Here is a 16,932-nt window from a genome sequence, read left to right as displayed (position 1 = left end):
TGGACTGATCCTTAAAGACCTCACAAGGGGGACTTACTGCCCCATTTACAAGACAGACAGCAAGGCTTTTGGTCTAAGCAACTGGCAGAGTGGGGCCATTATTTTCTGAGATGGCAAGGACTATATAGCACAGGTGGCAAACACAAGGCTCCCAGGCTGAATCCAACCCTCCACCTTGTTTTATCCGGCCTGGAACCTTGTTTCTACCCGGCGGCAGCACGGAGCTCCTTGCCCCTAGTTAAGGAGTAGTTACATTTACACAGTCCTCAAATTACATTCGGGCCGTTGAAGGCAACCATGAGGCTGATGCGGCCCCTGGTGAAAATGAGTCTGACACCCCTGCTGTACAGGAAGAGCAGGTTTTAGAGCTGGTTCTGATAGTGGTGGTGATTCTGAGCCTTTCATTTGCCAGTAATAGGTTCTATTATCACTGTGATCATGAACCAAAGAAATCTGTCTTGAAAAGGAATGAAAGCTGCTATCAACAAGATAAGCAATCGATAAATGCTCACTGCTAGTGACAAGAACATTCACAACTGCAATGCACTTGCACAGCCACTCAGTCTCAAGTGTGACGAGTATCGCACTCCTGCGGAGCCCTCCTCTGCTGATCCCCTCAGTCTGCACAGAACCGGAAGTGCAGCCTCCCACGCTCCTCCCCCACTAACGCCTACTCACGTAATCTTCAGAGGCTGGTCTCCCCGAGAATCCAAGGCCTCGGGCTCCCAACCCGTCACCCAGCCACCTGATGCCCACCTGAGATGTGCTACCAAAGCTCCGCCCTGGAAGGGCAGTCAGGAGGAAAAGCACGGTGGATTGCACACACCACAGATCGCTCAACTAATGCGTACTACAGAACTGAAAGAATTAAGTGTACTGCTGTGAAGCTGGTGAAAAGCATGTTTCGATATAAACATCTATTCTGGAATAGAATCACTTAAGAATTGCTATTCTAAACCAAAGCAAAAACAAAACACCCTGTAACTAGGGATCTATAAAAAGTAGGTATGTTAACCAAGGACTATATTCTCTCCCAACTCTATCTTTCGACTTAAAACTGGTTAAATTTACTTTGCGACTCTACTATAAGGAGGAAAACCAAAACAAAATAGCCCTTTCTCCCAGAAAAAGGAGGCTACATGTCTGAATTAACACTTGACTATCCAAGAACAGGTTTTACAGAACTAATTCTCTCCTATTTTTTGTTTTTATAGCACTCTTATTCAGTAAATCAGGTAAGGTGCCAATTCAGAAAACCTACCGTTGACTTAGTGTGGGATGTTGTATTAAATGTTTCAGCCAGGTGCTTCTTATCACATTTCGAAGTTCATGGTTATTGCGGGCTGACAACACACCAACTACCACATCATAGTGATTCGATTTCCATCGAGGAAATAGGGCCAAGTGATCTAGAAATGAGGAACAACAAATTAGAAATGTCACTTCTCAATTACTAAGTTCAATATACAACATAAAAATGTTTATTACAAAATAATGTATGTTCGGGTTTGTAGAAAATACAAATACAAAAAGAAGTAACACCTAGGTGTCTTCCACACATATGTATGTACTCATGCTCACATGAGTATGTACATTCTTCAAAACAAACAGGACAGTTACAACAAGAATCGGTTTGGAAAGGTGTGTGGCATGAACTACAGAATAGTGGGTGGTAAAGGTCAATTAGGCCCCAGTCAGAATCCCGACTCTTTTAGATCACATACAAAAGTTAGTGAACATCTTGAACCTCAGTTTCCTTAACTATGAATGGGCATAATATTACTTCTCTTGGAGTTGTAAATTAAGTGAGATAATGTGTATAAAGTTCCTGGTTTGGTACCAGGCAAGGAGCAGGCATTCAATGGCAACTAAAAACAACGGAAATGTCCTTTCAAAGGCGAAGTCCTGCCTTCGCACTAGTTATGAGGTTTGGGAGATGAAGCTGAAAGACTCCTATGTCGGAAAGTAGCCGAACCCTTATTAATGCCAATAAATTCTACAGCCAGCAAACCTTTTATCACCTACTAAATATTCTAAAGAGTAAAGGAGGGGAAATGAGATTTCTAGTAAAAACAAAATCAAGTGACAAGTGAATGGCTCAGTGTTTACTGTCATAAGGTCTAATGGGCAGGATTATATTTTTAAAATGTGTCCTTAGAAAGAAGACAGAAGGGAAATATACTTTGTCCCTATTTTTTTTTAAATCACCAGTTTCAAAGCTTGAGAGTTACAAGCTTATAAATAGCTCTGATGAGGGATCCATTTCATTTCTTTCTCCAATGGTGGGAATTGATCCAAAATGTTTCCAAAAATAAATTACTGAGGGCCAGAGATCTTTATTACATTAAGTGCAATGTTTTTATATGCCACAGGATCTAGGTATTTGGTGAGAAGACAACAAAAACATCACTTTTTCCAAAGAACTTAGTAAAATAATAAAAAGAAAATTTGGGGACAAATTATTCTAATAGCATAATTTAAGGGCATTACATTGTAACAATGGTAGGAATACAGAAATTCCTGTGTAAATACCTTATTTTCCACAATAGGTATGTTTCTTAAAAGGTACTTCAATTCTAAATGCATTAGAGACACTTGTTGTCTACCCCACTGTGAATCTTGCACTAAAACAAATTCTTCAACAAAGGCACAATTATTTTGAAGGTAAATCCAAATTTTCATGAATTCAGCTTACTTATAAATAGGCCATATATACGGAACACCTACTATGTACTAAGTACCATGTATAGAGTATGATTTTAATGCTTTGCATCTAGAGTATCATTTAAGGCTCACAATCCTATGAGACAGGTAGGTTAGGCTCCTTGTTAGACATATGGCAAAAGAGACACAGAATTCAGTAACTTCCTCTTAGTCAAACAGCTAGTAAATGGCTAGACTATGATTTAATCCTGGCAATCTAACTGCATTCTTCATTGCTATTCTATTCCATAGCTATAAAGCTTAGTATGGCTCATCTGAGTCTAAATTTTGACCTTTTACCCATAACACCAGTTCAAGTGATGAATTAGTGATAAGTGAATCACTGAAAATGCTGGTTAGCACTTAAATTTTTTAAAATTAATGGTCCCGGAACACTTTGTTCCTCAGATATACCTATACAATGAAAGTTGTACCTACTGCTGGAATTAACTCTAAATGAGGGTGAATTTGAAGGGTAACTTAAATGCTTATGCAATATCTGTAATGCGATTCCACCCCACGCCCCACTTTCTCACAGAGAGATATTAACAGTAAGTGCATTTCTGTGACGGGAGTGAGGCACACATAGTGACCAGACATATCTGACACAGATCCCACAGTCAGCATGCTGCACACACAGGATCGTGAAGAAGTTATTTAACTTCCTCGTGCCTCAGTTTCCTAACCAGAGAAAACGACACCAAATAAATGTCTTCAGATACTCTACTCCATCTACTTCAAAAGGCCTTCTCAAAAGATTAAGGAAAGCAAAAGGCCTATTTAGCCTAAACGCCTCATTTATCTGACACCAAAAAACAAGGTCGCTGCACACAAGTGAAATTCCAAAATAACTGAAACATCCTTTGAAATGCCAAACATCATTACCTTGTCTTGATGGATAATCAAAATAAATCTTTTAAAAATGGGTTACACGGAACATAATACAGCCCTTTCTTGATGACAAAATCTTCGTGAACAATTTCTTCATGAACAATTTCTCAAATTTATCTGTCTCATCATTCATTCTAGCCTCTGCTTCTCCCTGACTTCTCCTATGACTCCGTATCACACAAGAGCTCTCTAAAAATAAATCAGCAACTAACTAAACATGGAGATAACCATGTGGCAGGAGAAAATCCCATGGATTACGGCTGTAAACTGCCTTCTGATCTCACTCGCTTCTCCCCACCAGTCAGTCCCCGCTGCTGCTAAACCGACGTGTCTAAGCTGCTCCTGTCAAACTGCTTTGCTTTACACACATTTCTCTCTTCTCCCGGAGGAGAAACACACGGTAGCTTTTGGTCTTTTAGAAAAGTTCTACTTCCAGATACATTGAAAAATAGGTTTCAGGCCCCGGCTGGCTTAGCTCAGTGGATTGAGCGCGGGCTGGGAACCAAAGTGTCCCAGGTTCGATTCCCAGCCAGGGTACATTCCTGGGTTGCAGGCCATAACCCCCAGCAACCACACATTGATGTATCTCTCTCTCCCCCTCCCCCTCCCTCCCTCCCTTCCCTCTCTAAAAATAAATAAATAAAATCTTTAAAAAAAAATGAAAAAGAAAAATAGGTTTCTAAAGACTCAGTCAAAAAACTGTTAGAATTCATAAACGAAGTTAGTGAAGTCACAAGATACAAAATCATTTTTGTATACTGGCAAAAGTCAGTTCTATTTCTATACATTAACAAACTAACAAAGAATTAAGAAAACAATCCTATTTACATATATTACATCAACAAAAAGAATAATATACCTAGGGATAAACTTAACCAAGGAGACTAAAGACCTGTACAGTGAAAATTCTAAGATATTGATGAAAGAAATTGAAGATGACACAAATAAATGGGAAAATGCACTGTGCTCACAGGTTGTAGGAAATACTGTTAAAATGTCCACACTACCCAAAGTAGTCTACAGATTCAATACAATTTCTATCAAAATTCCAATGACAATTTTTACAGCAATATAACCAACAATCCTAAAATCTATGGAACCACAGAAGACCCAAACAGCCAAAGCAATCTTGAGAAGGAAAACAAAGCTGGAGGCATCATACTCCCTGATTCAAACTATATTATGAAGCGACAGTAATCAAAACTGTTATTGGCATAGCAACAGGCAGATAAATGGAACAGGACAGAGAGTCCAGGGAGAAAACGGTCAATTCATGGTCAATTCATTTATGACAAAGGGACCAAGAATATACAACGGGGGAAAAAAGTCTCTTCAATAGATCATGTTGGGAAAAATGGATAGATACATGCAAAAGAATCAAACTGAAATACTATTTTACACCATACACAAAAATCAATTCAGAGTAGATTAAAGATATGAACATAAGACCTGAAACTATAAAACTTCTAGAAGAAAACATAGGCAGTAGGCTCCTTAATATTGGTCTTGCTCATGATTTTTTGTATTTGAAACCAAACACAAAAGCAAGAAAAGCAAAAATAAACAAGTGGGACTACATCAAACTAAAAAGCTTCTAAACAGCAAAGTAAACAATCAACAATAAAAAGGTGACCTCCTGAGTGGGAGAAAACATTTGTAAATCATGTATCTCATAGGAGTTAATATCTAAAATATATTGAAAAAACTCACACTACTCAAGAGCAAAAAACCAAACAATCCAATTTAAAAAATGGGCAGAGGGCGTGCTATCGCTCTTGGGAGCAGATCCACACCTCTCTTCCCTCTCAGGTGTGCATTTTTAGTTTTCCAAACTCTAAGGGTCCCCACGAAATTTGCAACCAAGGGAGCAGCAGACAGCACCAGCCTGGCTGAGGCTACCCCCTGAACCTGTCTCCAAGACTTGCATAGACACTTTAGTGAGCTGACAGCAGTCCTGCCTTGGCTCACTTCTTTTTCTTTTTCTTATAGTTTTATTATATATTTTATTAGCTCTCAGGAATGGGTTCATGTTGCCTGAGATTGAAGAACCAATATACCTTGGAATAATACAGCTCTGACTTTCCTCTTAATCTTTCTTCCCTTTCGTTAAATTTATTGAGGTGACACTGGCTAACAAAATTATACAAGTTTCAGGTGCACGATTCCACCATACATCATCGGTACACTTGGGTGTTCACCAACCCAAGTCAGGTCTCCTTCCATCACCATTTATCTCCCCTCTCCTCTCCTCCATCTCCCTTTGCTCCCACTCCTCCCAACAATCACCACACTGTTGTCTGTGCCCATGAGTTTTTTTTTTCTTTTTGGCTCAATCCACCTCCCCACCACTCCCACTCCCCTAGCATAGCTGTCAGCCTGCTAAGAGTCTCTATTTTGTTAGTTCCTTTTGTTTATTATATTCCACATATAAGGGAAATCATATGGTATTTGTCTCTGATTGGTTTATTTCACTTAGCATAATGTTCTCCAGGTCCATCCATGCTGTTGCAAAAGGTAAGATTTTCTACTTTTTATGGCCGAGTAGTATTCCATTGTGTAAATGTACCACAGCTTTTTTAATCTACTCATCTACCGATGGACACCTGGGCTACTTCCAGATCTTGGCTACTGTAAATAATGCTACAATAAACATAGGGATACCTGTATTTTTTCATGTTAGTGTTTCAGGTTTCTTTGGATAAATTCCCAGACACAAAACCATTGGGTCATAATGTAGTTCCATTTTTAATTTTTTTGAGGAAACTCCATACTGTTTTTGACAAAAACCCCAAGAATATATAATGGGGAAAAAAGTCTCTTCAATAAGTCACGCTGGGAAAAGTTGGTGGCTGCACCAGTCTGCATTCCCACCAATAGTACATGAAGGTTCCCTTTTCTCCACATCCTTGCCAACACTTGCTGATTGATGACAGCCATTCTGACAGGTGTGAGGTGATATCTCACTGTGGTTTTAATCTGCATTTCTCTGATGATTAGCGACACTGAATTTTTCATGTCTATTCGCCATACATATGTCTTCTTTGGACAAGTGTCTATTCAGGTCTTTTGCCCGTGTTTTAATTAGATTGTTTGTTTTGGAGTTGAGTTTTATAAGTTCTTTATAAATTTTAGATATTAACCCCTTATGAGATGTATCATTGGCAAACATGTCCTCCCATTTAGTGGGCTGTCATTTCATTTTGCTGATGGTCTCCTTTGCTGTGCAAAACCTTTTTAGCTTGAGGTAGTCCCACTTGTTTTTCTTTTGTTTCACTTGCTCAAGAAGATACATCACCAAAAATAATGCTATGAGAAATGTCCAATATTTTATTGCCTATATTTTCTCCTAGGATTTTTACAGTTATGAGTCTAACATTTAAGCCTTTAAATCATTTTGAGTTTATTCTCGTGTATGGTGTAAGAAGGGGGTCTAGTTTCATTGTTTTACACATATCTGTCCAACTTTCACAACACCATTTATTCAATTTTCACACTATCTTGACCCCATTGTATGTTTTTGCCTCCTTTGTTAATATTGACTATAAAGGTGTAGGTTTATTTCTGGGTAATATTAATTGACTACAAAGGGGTGAGTTTATTTCTGGGCTTTCTATTCTGTTCCACTGATCTATATGTCTGCTTTTATGCCAGTACCATGCTGTTTTGATTATTGTGGGCCTGTAGTGTAGTTGATATTAGGTGGCATGATTCCTCCACTTTGTTCTTCTTTTTCATGTTTGCTGTGGATTATTTGGGGAGTTTTGTGGTTTCATATAAATTTTGGGAATATTTGTTCTAGTTGTGGATACACCATTGGTATCTTGATAGGGACTACATTGAATCTACAGATTGCTTTAGGTAGTACGGACATTTTAATGTTAATTCTTCCTATCCATGAACACAGTACCTGCTTCCACTTACTTGTATCTTCTTCTTCAATTTCTTCAGTGTCTTATAATTTTCCGCATACAGGTCTTTTACATCCCCTACTATGACTGTATGACGGTCAATCTCTCCCTTTATGTCCATCAAGACTTGCTTCACATATTGAGGTGCTCTTATTATGGGTGCATAAATGTTTCCGTGGGTCATATCCTCTTGTTGAATTGACCCCTTTAGCATAGTGTCCTTCTTTGTCTCTTAGGATAGCCTTTGTCTTAAAAACCTGTTTTGTCTGATATAAGTATTGCTACCCCAGCTTTTTTTCCCTTTCCATTTACATGAAACATCTTTTCCATCCCTTTACTTTTAGACTGTGTGTATCTTTCATTCTGAGGTGGGTCTCTTATATATGGCATATACGTGGTTCTTGTTTCCTTATTCATTCAATGACCCTGTCTTTTTAAAAATGATATTTTATTGATTATGCTATACATCTATCCAGATTTTTCCCCCATTGTCCCCCTCCACCCAGCGTCCTCCACTCCCTCAGGCAATCCCCACACCATTGTTCATGTCCGTGGATCATGTGTATAAGTTCTTTGGCTACTCTATTTCCTATATTGTACTTTACGTCCCAATGGCTATTCTGTAACTACTTATTTGTACTTCTTAATCCTTGCACCTCTTCACCCATTTCCCCACATCCCCTTCTCACCTGACAACCATCAAACCACTCTCCATTTCTGTCTCTGTTCTTGTTTGCTTAGTTTCTTAGATTCAACTGTTGATAGATATGTATTTATTGACATTTTATTGTTCATAATTTTGATATTTTTCTTAAGTCTCTTTAACATTTCATTTAATAATGGTTTGGTGATGATGAATTCCTTTAGTTTTTTCTTGTCTGGAAAGCTCTTCATCTGCCCTTGGATTCTAAATGATAGCTTTGCTGGGTAGAGCAGTCTTGGCTGTAGGTCCTTGCTTTTTATGACTTTGAATATTTCTTACCAAGCCCTTCTAGCCTGCAAAGTTTCTTTGGAGAAATCAGCTGAGTGTCTTATGGGAACTTCCCTGTAGATAACTGTTTTTCTCTTTCTTCTTTTAAGATTCTCTCTTTATCTTTAAATTTCGGGATTTTAATGGGATTATGGGATTTGGGGGGATTATGATGTATCTTGGTGTGGGTCTCTTTGGGTTCATCTTGTTTGGGACTCTGCATTTCTTGTACTTGTTTGTCTTTTTCCTTCACCAGATTAAGTAAATTTTTGGTTGTTAGTTCTTCAAATAGGTTCTCAATCCCTTGCTCTCTCTTTCTCTCCTCCTTCTGGTACCCCCACGATGCTGCTGTTATTACACTTCATGTTGTCCCAAAGGTCCCTTAAACTATCCTCAATTTTAAAAATTCTTTTTTTCTTTTTTGCTGCTGATTGGGTATTTTTTTCCAAATCACTGATTTGATCCTTTGCTTCTTCTAACCTACTGTTTATTCCTTCCTGAGTATTCTTTATCTCTCACTGGTCCTTTTTCATGCTGTTGTAGTTCTCACTAAGTTCCTTGAAGATCCTTATAACCAATTTTTGAATTCTATGTATTGGTAGATTACTTGCCTCCATTTCAATTAGCTCTTTTCCTGGAGATTTCTCCTGTTCCTTCTTTGTGGCATGTTTCTTTGTCTCCCTATCTTGGCAGCCTTTTTGTGTATGTTTCTATGTATTAGGTCAATCATTATGACTCCCAGGCTTTCTGATGTGGCCTTAGTAGTAGGTGTCTATGGGGCTCAGTGATGCAAGCTTCTTGATCACCTGAGCTGAGTGCTCCAGGAATGTCCCTTGTGTGGGTTATGAAGGCCCTCTTGTTTGGGTTGGCCAAAAAGTTCATTTGGTTTCTTTTCTATAAAGTGGCCTTAGTAGTGCTCAGTTGTGTTTAACTTCATTTGAAATAATTTTGTTAGACTGTACTGTGACAGCTGTCATATTGGTGTACATTTTAAAAATACTTATCAAAATTGATGCATTTTTGTATAGCCATTTTAATATTGAAGATGGAAAAAATAAGCAACATTTTTTTGGTATATTATGCTTTTTATTTCAAGAAAGATAGAAATGCAACTGAAACACACAAAAAAGATTTATGCAGTGTATGGAAAAGGTGCTGTGACTGAGTGAATGTGTCAAAAGTGGTTTGTGAAGTTTCTTGCTACTATTGATATTTTGGCCAAATAATTCTTTGCTATGGGGCTGTCTTATGCATTGGAAGATGTTTAGCAGCACCCTGGGTCTCTACCTACTAGAAGTTAATAGCAGGAGATAGCCAACTTACTCAAAATATCCAAATCAATAAAGTTATTGGTGAAATGAAAAATTTGCCTTTCATTTTATGGGAAAAATCATATGGACTTTCTGGCCAACCCAAAAATTGAGTCTTGATAGCTACTGGCCCATTTGTGCATGGGATCAACCCTCAGGCTGGCTGACTGAGGCTCAACTCCGACCACGACATGCAAGCCACTATGCAGGTGCTGACCACATGAAGCGGAATTTGCCTCGGCAGGGTTTGGTGCCTGCCAACATCTCTCTTTGGATATGTCACCTTTGAAGCTTACTGGATCCAGCTCCTGTGCTGTATGAAACTGGCTACTGAATGTGTTGGTTCTGGGCCTCTTGAGATGGACCCTGGTGCAAGGTAATGTAAGGTGTTGCCTGTGACTGGTCCTGGATAAGCTATAAGGAGCTACAAAGCGATTTAGTTTGTGGCTGCCTCTGCTGGGCCTGGATATGCTCGGGGAAATCCAAGCTGCGCACCAAGGCCAGCTTTTACCAGCTCAATCCTGTGGCAAGTCAGCAAAAGTCCCAAGACACCATGAGACCGGCCTCTGCCAGCTGGTTGCCTGTTAGGTTCAGTCACTAACTAGCCTCTGGCTGTACTCCTCAGTATGGCATAAGTTCACAGATCAGAGCAAGAGGGGGTCCGGAGGGTGGGGCCGTTGCTTTTCTTCAGGGTTGATGGATGCTGTATGGAGGGGAGCGCTCCACACAAGAAAGATGGTGTCTGTGGCGTGGGGGAACAACTCAGCGCTGGGATCCTGGCGGCGGTCCTTCAGCTCTCTCCCAAGAGCCACAAACCCCAGACTTCCTCACACAACTCTGGTCTGCTCCACCCTCTCTCAGCCAAGGCCTAGGGTGAGTGGCTGCAAATGAAATTTTGTGAGTTGGCCCTATAAAAAGGTATGCGTGTCTCAAGCAGATTCCCTCTCCAGTGGATAGAAACCTCACTGCTTTTCATAGCCAGATTCCCAGCTCTTCCCAGCTCTGGTGCTCTGGGCTGGGGAGCCTGGCATGGTGTTTTGACCTTACACTTCTCAGGAAGAACACGTCCCCAGCCCCCACTGCAGCTGAGATATCTGCCTGAACCTCAGCTGCCCTCCATGGGAGTGGGGCTCCCTTTTCGCATCTCCATGCTCCTTAAGAGTCTCAACGCAGCTTCTTCTGTAAATTCTTGCTTATAAGTCTTCTCTTCAGGCAGTCTTCAGTTGCTCATTCAGGATGATTGTTCTATAATGTAGTTGTAATTCCAGTTTGGTTCAAGGAGGAGGTGAGTGTAGTTTCCACCTACTCTGCCATCATAGATCTACTGGCTCACTTCTTTCCTGTGACATTTGTAGAGAGTCAAAGCAGCCCTGCCTAAGTCTCTCTCCTCTTGCTTCTTCTATCCTAAGCTCTTCTTTGTTCCACTATGCCCAGTTTTAATAAATGTACTCTCAAAATCACCTGGACTTGTGTTGTGCATCTTCCCTACATGAAGTCAAGAACCCACACACTACAGGCCAGCCACAGGCAGACCTTCCCTGGGCCCAGTCCCTGACTGGTAACAGAACAATAAAGCAGGAAGGCAGGAGCCTAGCTTCACGGTGCTCAGGGAGCTCCCCCTCCCCTGACCCTTTTCTGTATCTTCCATCTCAGGCTTTTCGGACAAAAGAAATAAATATCTATTTTAAGCCAAAAATAAAAAAACAAAAATAGAATAAAAATAGGCAGAGGATCTGAAGAGACATTTTCCCAAAGACATACACACGTCTAACATGTACAGGAAAAGATCTTCAACATCATTAATCACCAGGGAAATGCAAATCAAAACCACAATAACGTATCAATTCACACCTGTCAGAATAACTATTATAAAAAAAGACAAGATAATAACCACACCTGGCTGGTGGGGCTCAGCTGGTTGGGCGCTGTCCTGCAAACTAAAAGGTCACCGGTTTGATTCCCGGTCAGGGCACATACGAGAGGCAACCAGTTGAGGTTTCTCTCTCACATCAATGTTTCTCTCCCTCTCTTTCTCTCTCCCTCCCTGATGCCAAATAAAGTTTTATTTTTTTTTAAAAGACAAGAAATAACAAATGGTGAGGCTATGGAGAAAGGGGACACTTGTGTGCTGTTTGTGTGATTATACACTGGGATAGCCACCATACCAGTGTGGAGCTTCCTCAATAACTTAAAAAATATTAATACCACAGGATCCAGCAATTCCACTTCTGGGTATTTAGCCAAAGGAAATGAAAACACTAACTTGAAGAGATATGTGCACTCACATACTCATTTACAATACCCAAGACGGGGAAATATCCTAAGTGTCCACCAAAACATGAAGGGATAAAGAAAATGTGTTATGTATACACAATGGAGTATCATTCAGCCATAAGAAATGAATGAAAACTTGCCATTTCCAACAACGTGGATAGACCTTCAGGGCATTATGCTAAGTAAAATAAGTCAGAGAAAGACAAATACTGTATGATTTAACTTACATGTAGAATCTAAAAGAACCAAACCAAACCCCTGAACTCATATACTGGGCATTACTGACACAGAGAAGATGTGGGTAGTTGCCTGAGGCAGGGGTTGGGGGTGGGTGGAATGAGTGGAGATGGTCAAAAGGTACAAACTTCCAGTTACAAAGTAAATAACTCACAGGATGTAATGCACCGCGTAGTGATTACCGTTAGTAGTACTGTCTGCATATCGGAAAGCTGCTAAGAGACTACATCTTCAAAGTTCCCATCACAAGAAAAAAATCTTAACGGTAATGAATGTTAATTACATACACTGCGGTGATCATTTTGCAATATATACATATATGGAATAATTATGTTGTATATCTGGAACTAATATACTTTCAATTATAACTGAATTTTAAAAAGTAGGTTTCTTGGACCACATACCATCCATGGAAATCCGCCTGACAGACTGCTGAGTACCGTGTTACATGGCCGGAGACCCAAAGTGAATGCTCGGTAAACACTGCGTAGGAACACCCACATTCCTACCTCCGCTTCCTAGTGTTCGGCTCCACACTTCCCTCGCCTGCTCACTGCTGTGTGTTGTAAATATGGGACACTTAGTTTGATGCTGGCGTTTGGAAACAGCAGAAAAACTAATAAACAAACATGTGACAAAAGACAATGACAATTCATAAGAGAATTGCAAAAGGCCTACAAACCTATGGAAAAAATGTTCAAATTCACTAGGAATAGAGTTTGAATGACAGCAGTAAAATGCCAGTGTTCTCCTACATTCAAACTGACAAATTTCTTCTTAAGTGATAATACCCAAATGATTCGTTTTTCAAGGAAATGGTGACAGATATTTCAAGGAAAGGGCTGATCTCCTGTCTGCTGGTAAGAATGTAATTTTGTAGAGTCTTCTGCAGGACAATTTGCCAAAATACATCACAGATCTCAGAACTGTATAACTTTTTGTCTAGCAATTCCATGTCTAAGAACTTATTTAAAAGAAAGAATCAGTGATGCACTAAAGATCTCTTCATCACAGTGTCACTTCATTAACAGTGAACAACTGCAAACTATATAAATATACAAATAAGGAATTACTTAAATAAATTATGGTTGATGTACCCTGACCGATGTGGCTCAGTTGGCTGGGTGTCATCCTGTGAAGTGGAAGGTGGCCAGTTCAATCCCTGGTAAGGGAATATACCCAGGTTGAGGGTTCGGTCCCCAGTCAGGGCACCATATAAGAAGCAACTGACTGATGTTTCTCTCTCATGTTGATGTGTGCGTGTCTCTCTCTTTCTCCCTCTCTCTAAAAAATAAATTAATTCTTTAAAAAAATAAATTATGGCTGATACATGTATATGCTAGACTACTTACTATACAGCCATTAAAGTTACACTGTGGCCCTGGCTGGCGTAGCTCAGTGGATTGAGTGCAGGCTGCGAACCAAAGTGTCGCAGGTTCGATTCCCAGTCAGGGTACATGCCTGGGTTGCAGGCCTTGACCCCCAGCAACCGCACATTGATCTCTCTCTCTCTCTATCTCCCTCCCTTTCCTCTCTAAAAATAAATAAATAAAATCTTAAAAAAGTTACATTGCAAACATATTAAAAACTGTTCTACATCATATGCAGTAAGGCAAGCAGGTGATAAGAACTAGGGACATACTGGATGGTTCCATTTACATAAAGTACAAACTCAGGCAAGTCTCTGCCATTAAAGCAGGGTAAGATTACCACTCTGCAGTGAGAAAAGGGAGCTCGAAGGGAGTTTCTAGGTGTTGGTAGTTTTTTTAATTTGGGTGTGATTAGTTGGGTGTATTTGGTTTGGGAAAATATATCCAGCTGCATATTCACATGCACTTTTCCAAATGTGTATTACACATCAATAAAAATAAAAAAAAAGTTATTTCTCCTAAACATTATTATGTGTATATGCATTCAAAATCTGTCTAGTAATAGATATTTTTTCCTGCTTTTTCTTAAATAACATCACACTTTTCTACAAACGATGTGTCTTACTTTCATAAGAAAAAAATTAAATATAAAGTCATCATGAAATGGGAACAGATGATCTATAGGCGACAAATTCATTCATACTTTCCTAGTTTTATTCTCTTGAGTCACTCCTTCAATTTACTGAGTACCTCCTATGTTCACTGTTCTAGATGGCAGATACATAGCAAGAAACCAATGTTCACCGGGTCAAGAACTAAAACCTTATGCAAGCTTTCTGAGGACAACCACCTTTTGTCTTGTTTATACACAATGCATCCTGCGAGTCTGGCAACCTACAAGGCTCTGCACTGAGAGTCCATGCCCCAAAGTTTATTGACAACTACAGGAAACTGACTTCAAAACGAATTGTTCTAAATAAATCCAAGGATTATTAAAAATCACATCAAAACTGACATTCTGGTGTGCATGCTGTCAGATGACATCCATCACAGAGGCAGACACCTTGAAAATGAGGAAATCGTACAATTTCATCAAGGATCTGATAAGGACAATCAGCACACATACCACTGGCATGCCCTTGCCAATTTCAGGTACCTCCCAACACCAGCAAAGGCATGAGCCACCAAGACTCTACCATCCTCTCTAAATTTCATGGAGTGTTTACTGGAAATCAGCCACTGTACTGGCTGTTTCATTCACTGAATCTTCACAAAAACCCTATGATGTTATCCTTTACAAGTAAACAAGCACAGACAAGATTAGTGTACAGGGATTATTCTGGATGAACCAGTTCCAGGCAAAATGGCGAAGCAAGCTCGGTTTATCTTTGGCTTCTACCTGCCTGAGTCTGTTTCAATCAGACGGACTGTGAGCACCCTGACAGCAAGGACTATGTACCTTGCACCAGACCTAGCACTCTAAGCATTGGAATGGATATGCTTTTTCCCAAATATCCTAGACAGAGAAGCCTCTTTGGGTCACATCATTTTTCTAAATTTATTGTTAAAATATTCTTCCTAAGGCACCACCCCAAACTAACAGTATATAATCAAGATATCCTATATCTATATTCTCTAGCCCACTGGTTGTCTCCACCCCCATGGATTTCACACAAGACATGCCTCTTCTGCACCACATTCTCTCCCTGATGGGGGTTCAGCTGTTTAAAGTGAGTCACTGCATTAGAATAGCAGGTGCCCTTCATTCAGGACCTTGCTCAACTGACACCTCTTCAGAGGCCTCCCCTGACCTCTCTACATAAAACAGCAGCACAGCATTTTCCAGCCTCTTACACTGCCTTTTCTTCTTCTTTTTTTTTTTTTTGGCGTTGCACTTATCAGTACTCCTATGAGATTTAATAACTATTTCCTATGTTCTGTCTTCCCTTCTAAATTGTAAACTGCATGAAGGCAGGGACTTTATCTTGATTCTGCTGTGATTCCACACCCACAACAGGAGAGAGTAGGTTCTCAAATATGTGCTGAACCAATGGCAAGTGAGAGGGCCTTTTGTTAATATTTAGGGAAAGTAAGTCTCCCTTTCAAAAAATATTGCTCAGACTTAAAGAGACTGGAGACAGAGGAAGAGGCAGGAAGGAAAAGAGAACAAAAGCAAATCTGACAATGTTAATTCAAGGTAAGAACAGTTCACAAACTCTTGGGTTATCTCTCCCCCCTTAGGCTTAAGGTGTTAAGGGGGGAATGAAAACTGCCCCGTTTTAGTTTAAACCTGGTGACAACACAGCGGGGAGGAGACTGAGGGGAATTTCAGCAATCACAGGGCTTCTACTGACCTTAGTTTTGGAAGCCCTAAAACTGGAAAAGGAAAGTGAGGACAGCCAGCTCTTATTTAAGATTTAATTCTTACTTATTTAAAATAAATATCAGAGAGAGAAGGGAGGGAGAAAGAGAGGAAGAGAAACAGCAGTGTGAGAGAGAACATCAATTAGTTGCCTCTCGCATGCTCCCCAGCCAGGGACCGGGCCTGCAGCCCAGGCATGTGCCCTGACTGGGAATTGAACCAGCAGCGTTTTGCTTGGCAGGACAATGCTCAGCCAACTGAGCCATGCTGGTCAGGTCAGTCAGCTTTTATTTAGATTAAAACACTCCATCATTTAACCAGATGCACAATATCCATTACAGTCAAATTTACATAACTAGTACTGAGTCCTCTCCTCAGCCCTGTCCTTTTTTCAGGGCCTACCTCCTAGTTCCCCACCCCCCAGCCTAACTGGGTGACAGGAGGGCATCATCCAAACCCTAAGGGAGTGGAACAAACTTGTCTCAAACCAAGAAACTGCCAGGCAGCCCAGTACATTTTAAGTGTGAAGACGGGGTTTTGCTTGCTTACAGAACCCAAGAGACAGTTAGGGTCATAAACACCCTGAGGACTCTCTGCAGGCAAATTCCAGGAGCGCTCACTTACCACACACAAAAAGAAAGATACTTGTAAAACACAAACCCGGCAAATGTTACAAAGCATTTTTTATATATGGCACCCTTTCCTCAGTTCAGTTTTCAACCACAAAAACCCCAAGCCCTAACCTGTTAAAAGGTTAAATGCCCTGTACCACTGTACTTTCATTAAATATCATTTAAACAGTATTTAAATTCTATTCAGGTGCCACAAATAGCCTTTTCAAAGAGCCTGTGGTTTGTCCAATAAAAAAGATTTTAAGAAACTGTTACCAGAATAAAGAACCACAATG

At 40.1% G+C, this 16,932-nt stretch overlaps 1 protein-coding gene across 4 annotated transcripts in view; it reads right to left on the bottom strand.

Annotated features, from left to right (window-relative positions):
- B3GALNT2 (beta-1,3-N-acetylgalactosaminyltransferase 2) overlaps window positions 1-16,932 on the bottom strand; it is a 55,821-nt gene that overhangs the window by 37,611 nt on the left and 1,278 nt on the right. For all 4 annotated transcript variants that reach the window (XM_045859826.1, XM_045859836.1, XM_045859845.1 and 1 more), the window contains exon 2: window positions 1,262-1,409. In XM_045859826.1, coding sequence (XP_045715782.1) covers window positions 1,262-1,409 — 148 coding nt within the window. The remainder of the gene's footprint in view (window positions 1-1,261; window positions 1,410-16,932) is intronic.

The sequence above is a fragment of the Phyllostomus hastatus genome, unplaced genomic scaffold (genome assembly GCF_019186645.2).
Source record: "Phyllostomus hastatus isolate PE091 unplaced genomic scaffold, TTU_PhHast_1.1 phas_contig_148, whole genome shotgun sequence".
NCBI lineage: Eukaryota > Metazoa > Chordata > Mammalia > Chiroptera > Phyllostomidae > Phyllostomus > Phyllostomus hastatus.
The sequence above is the reverse complement of the archived record's forward strand: the minus strand, read 5'-3'. Positions and strand labels throughout refer to the sequence as shown.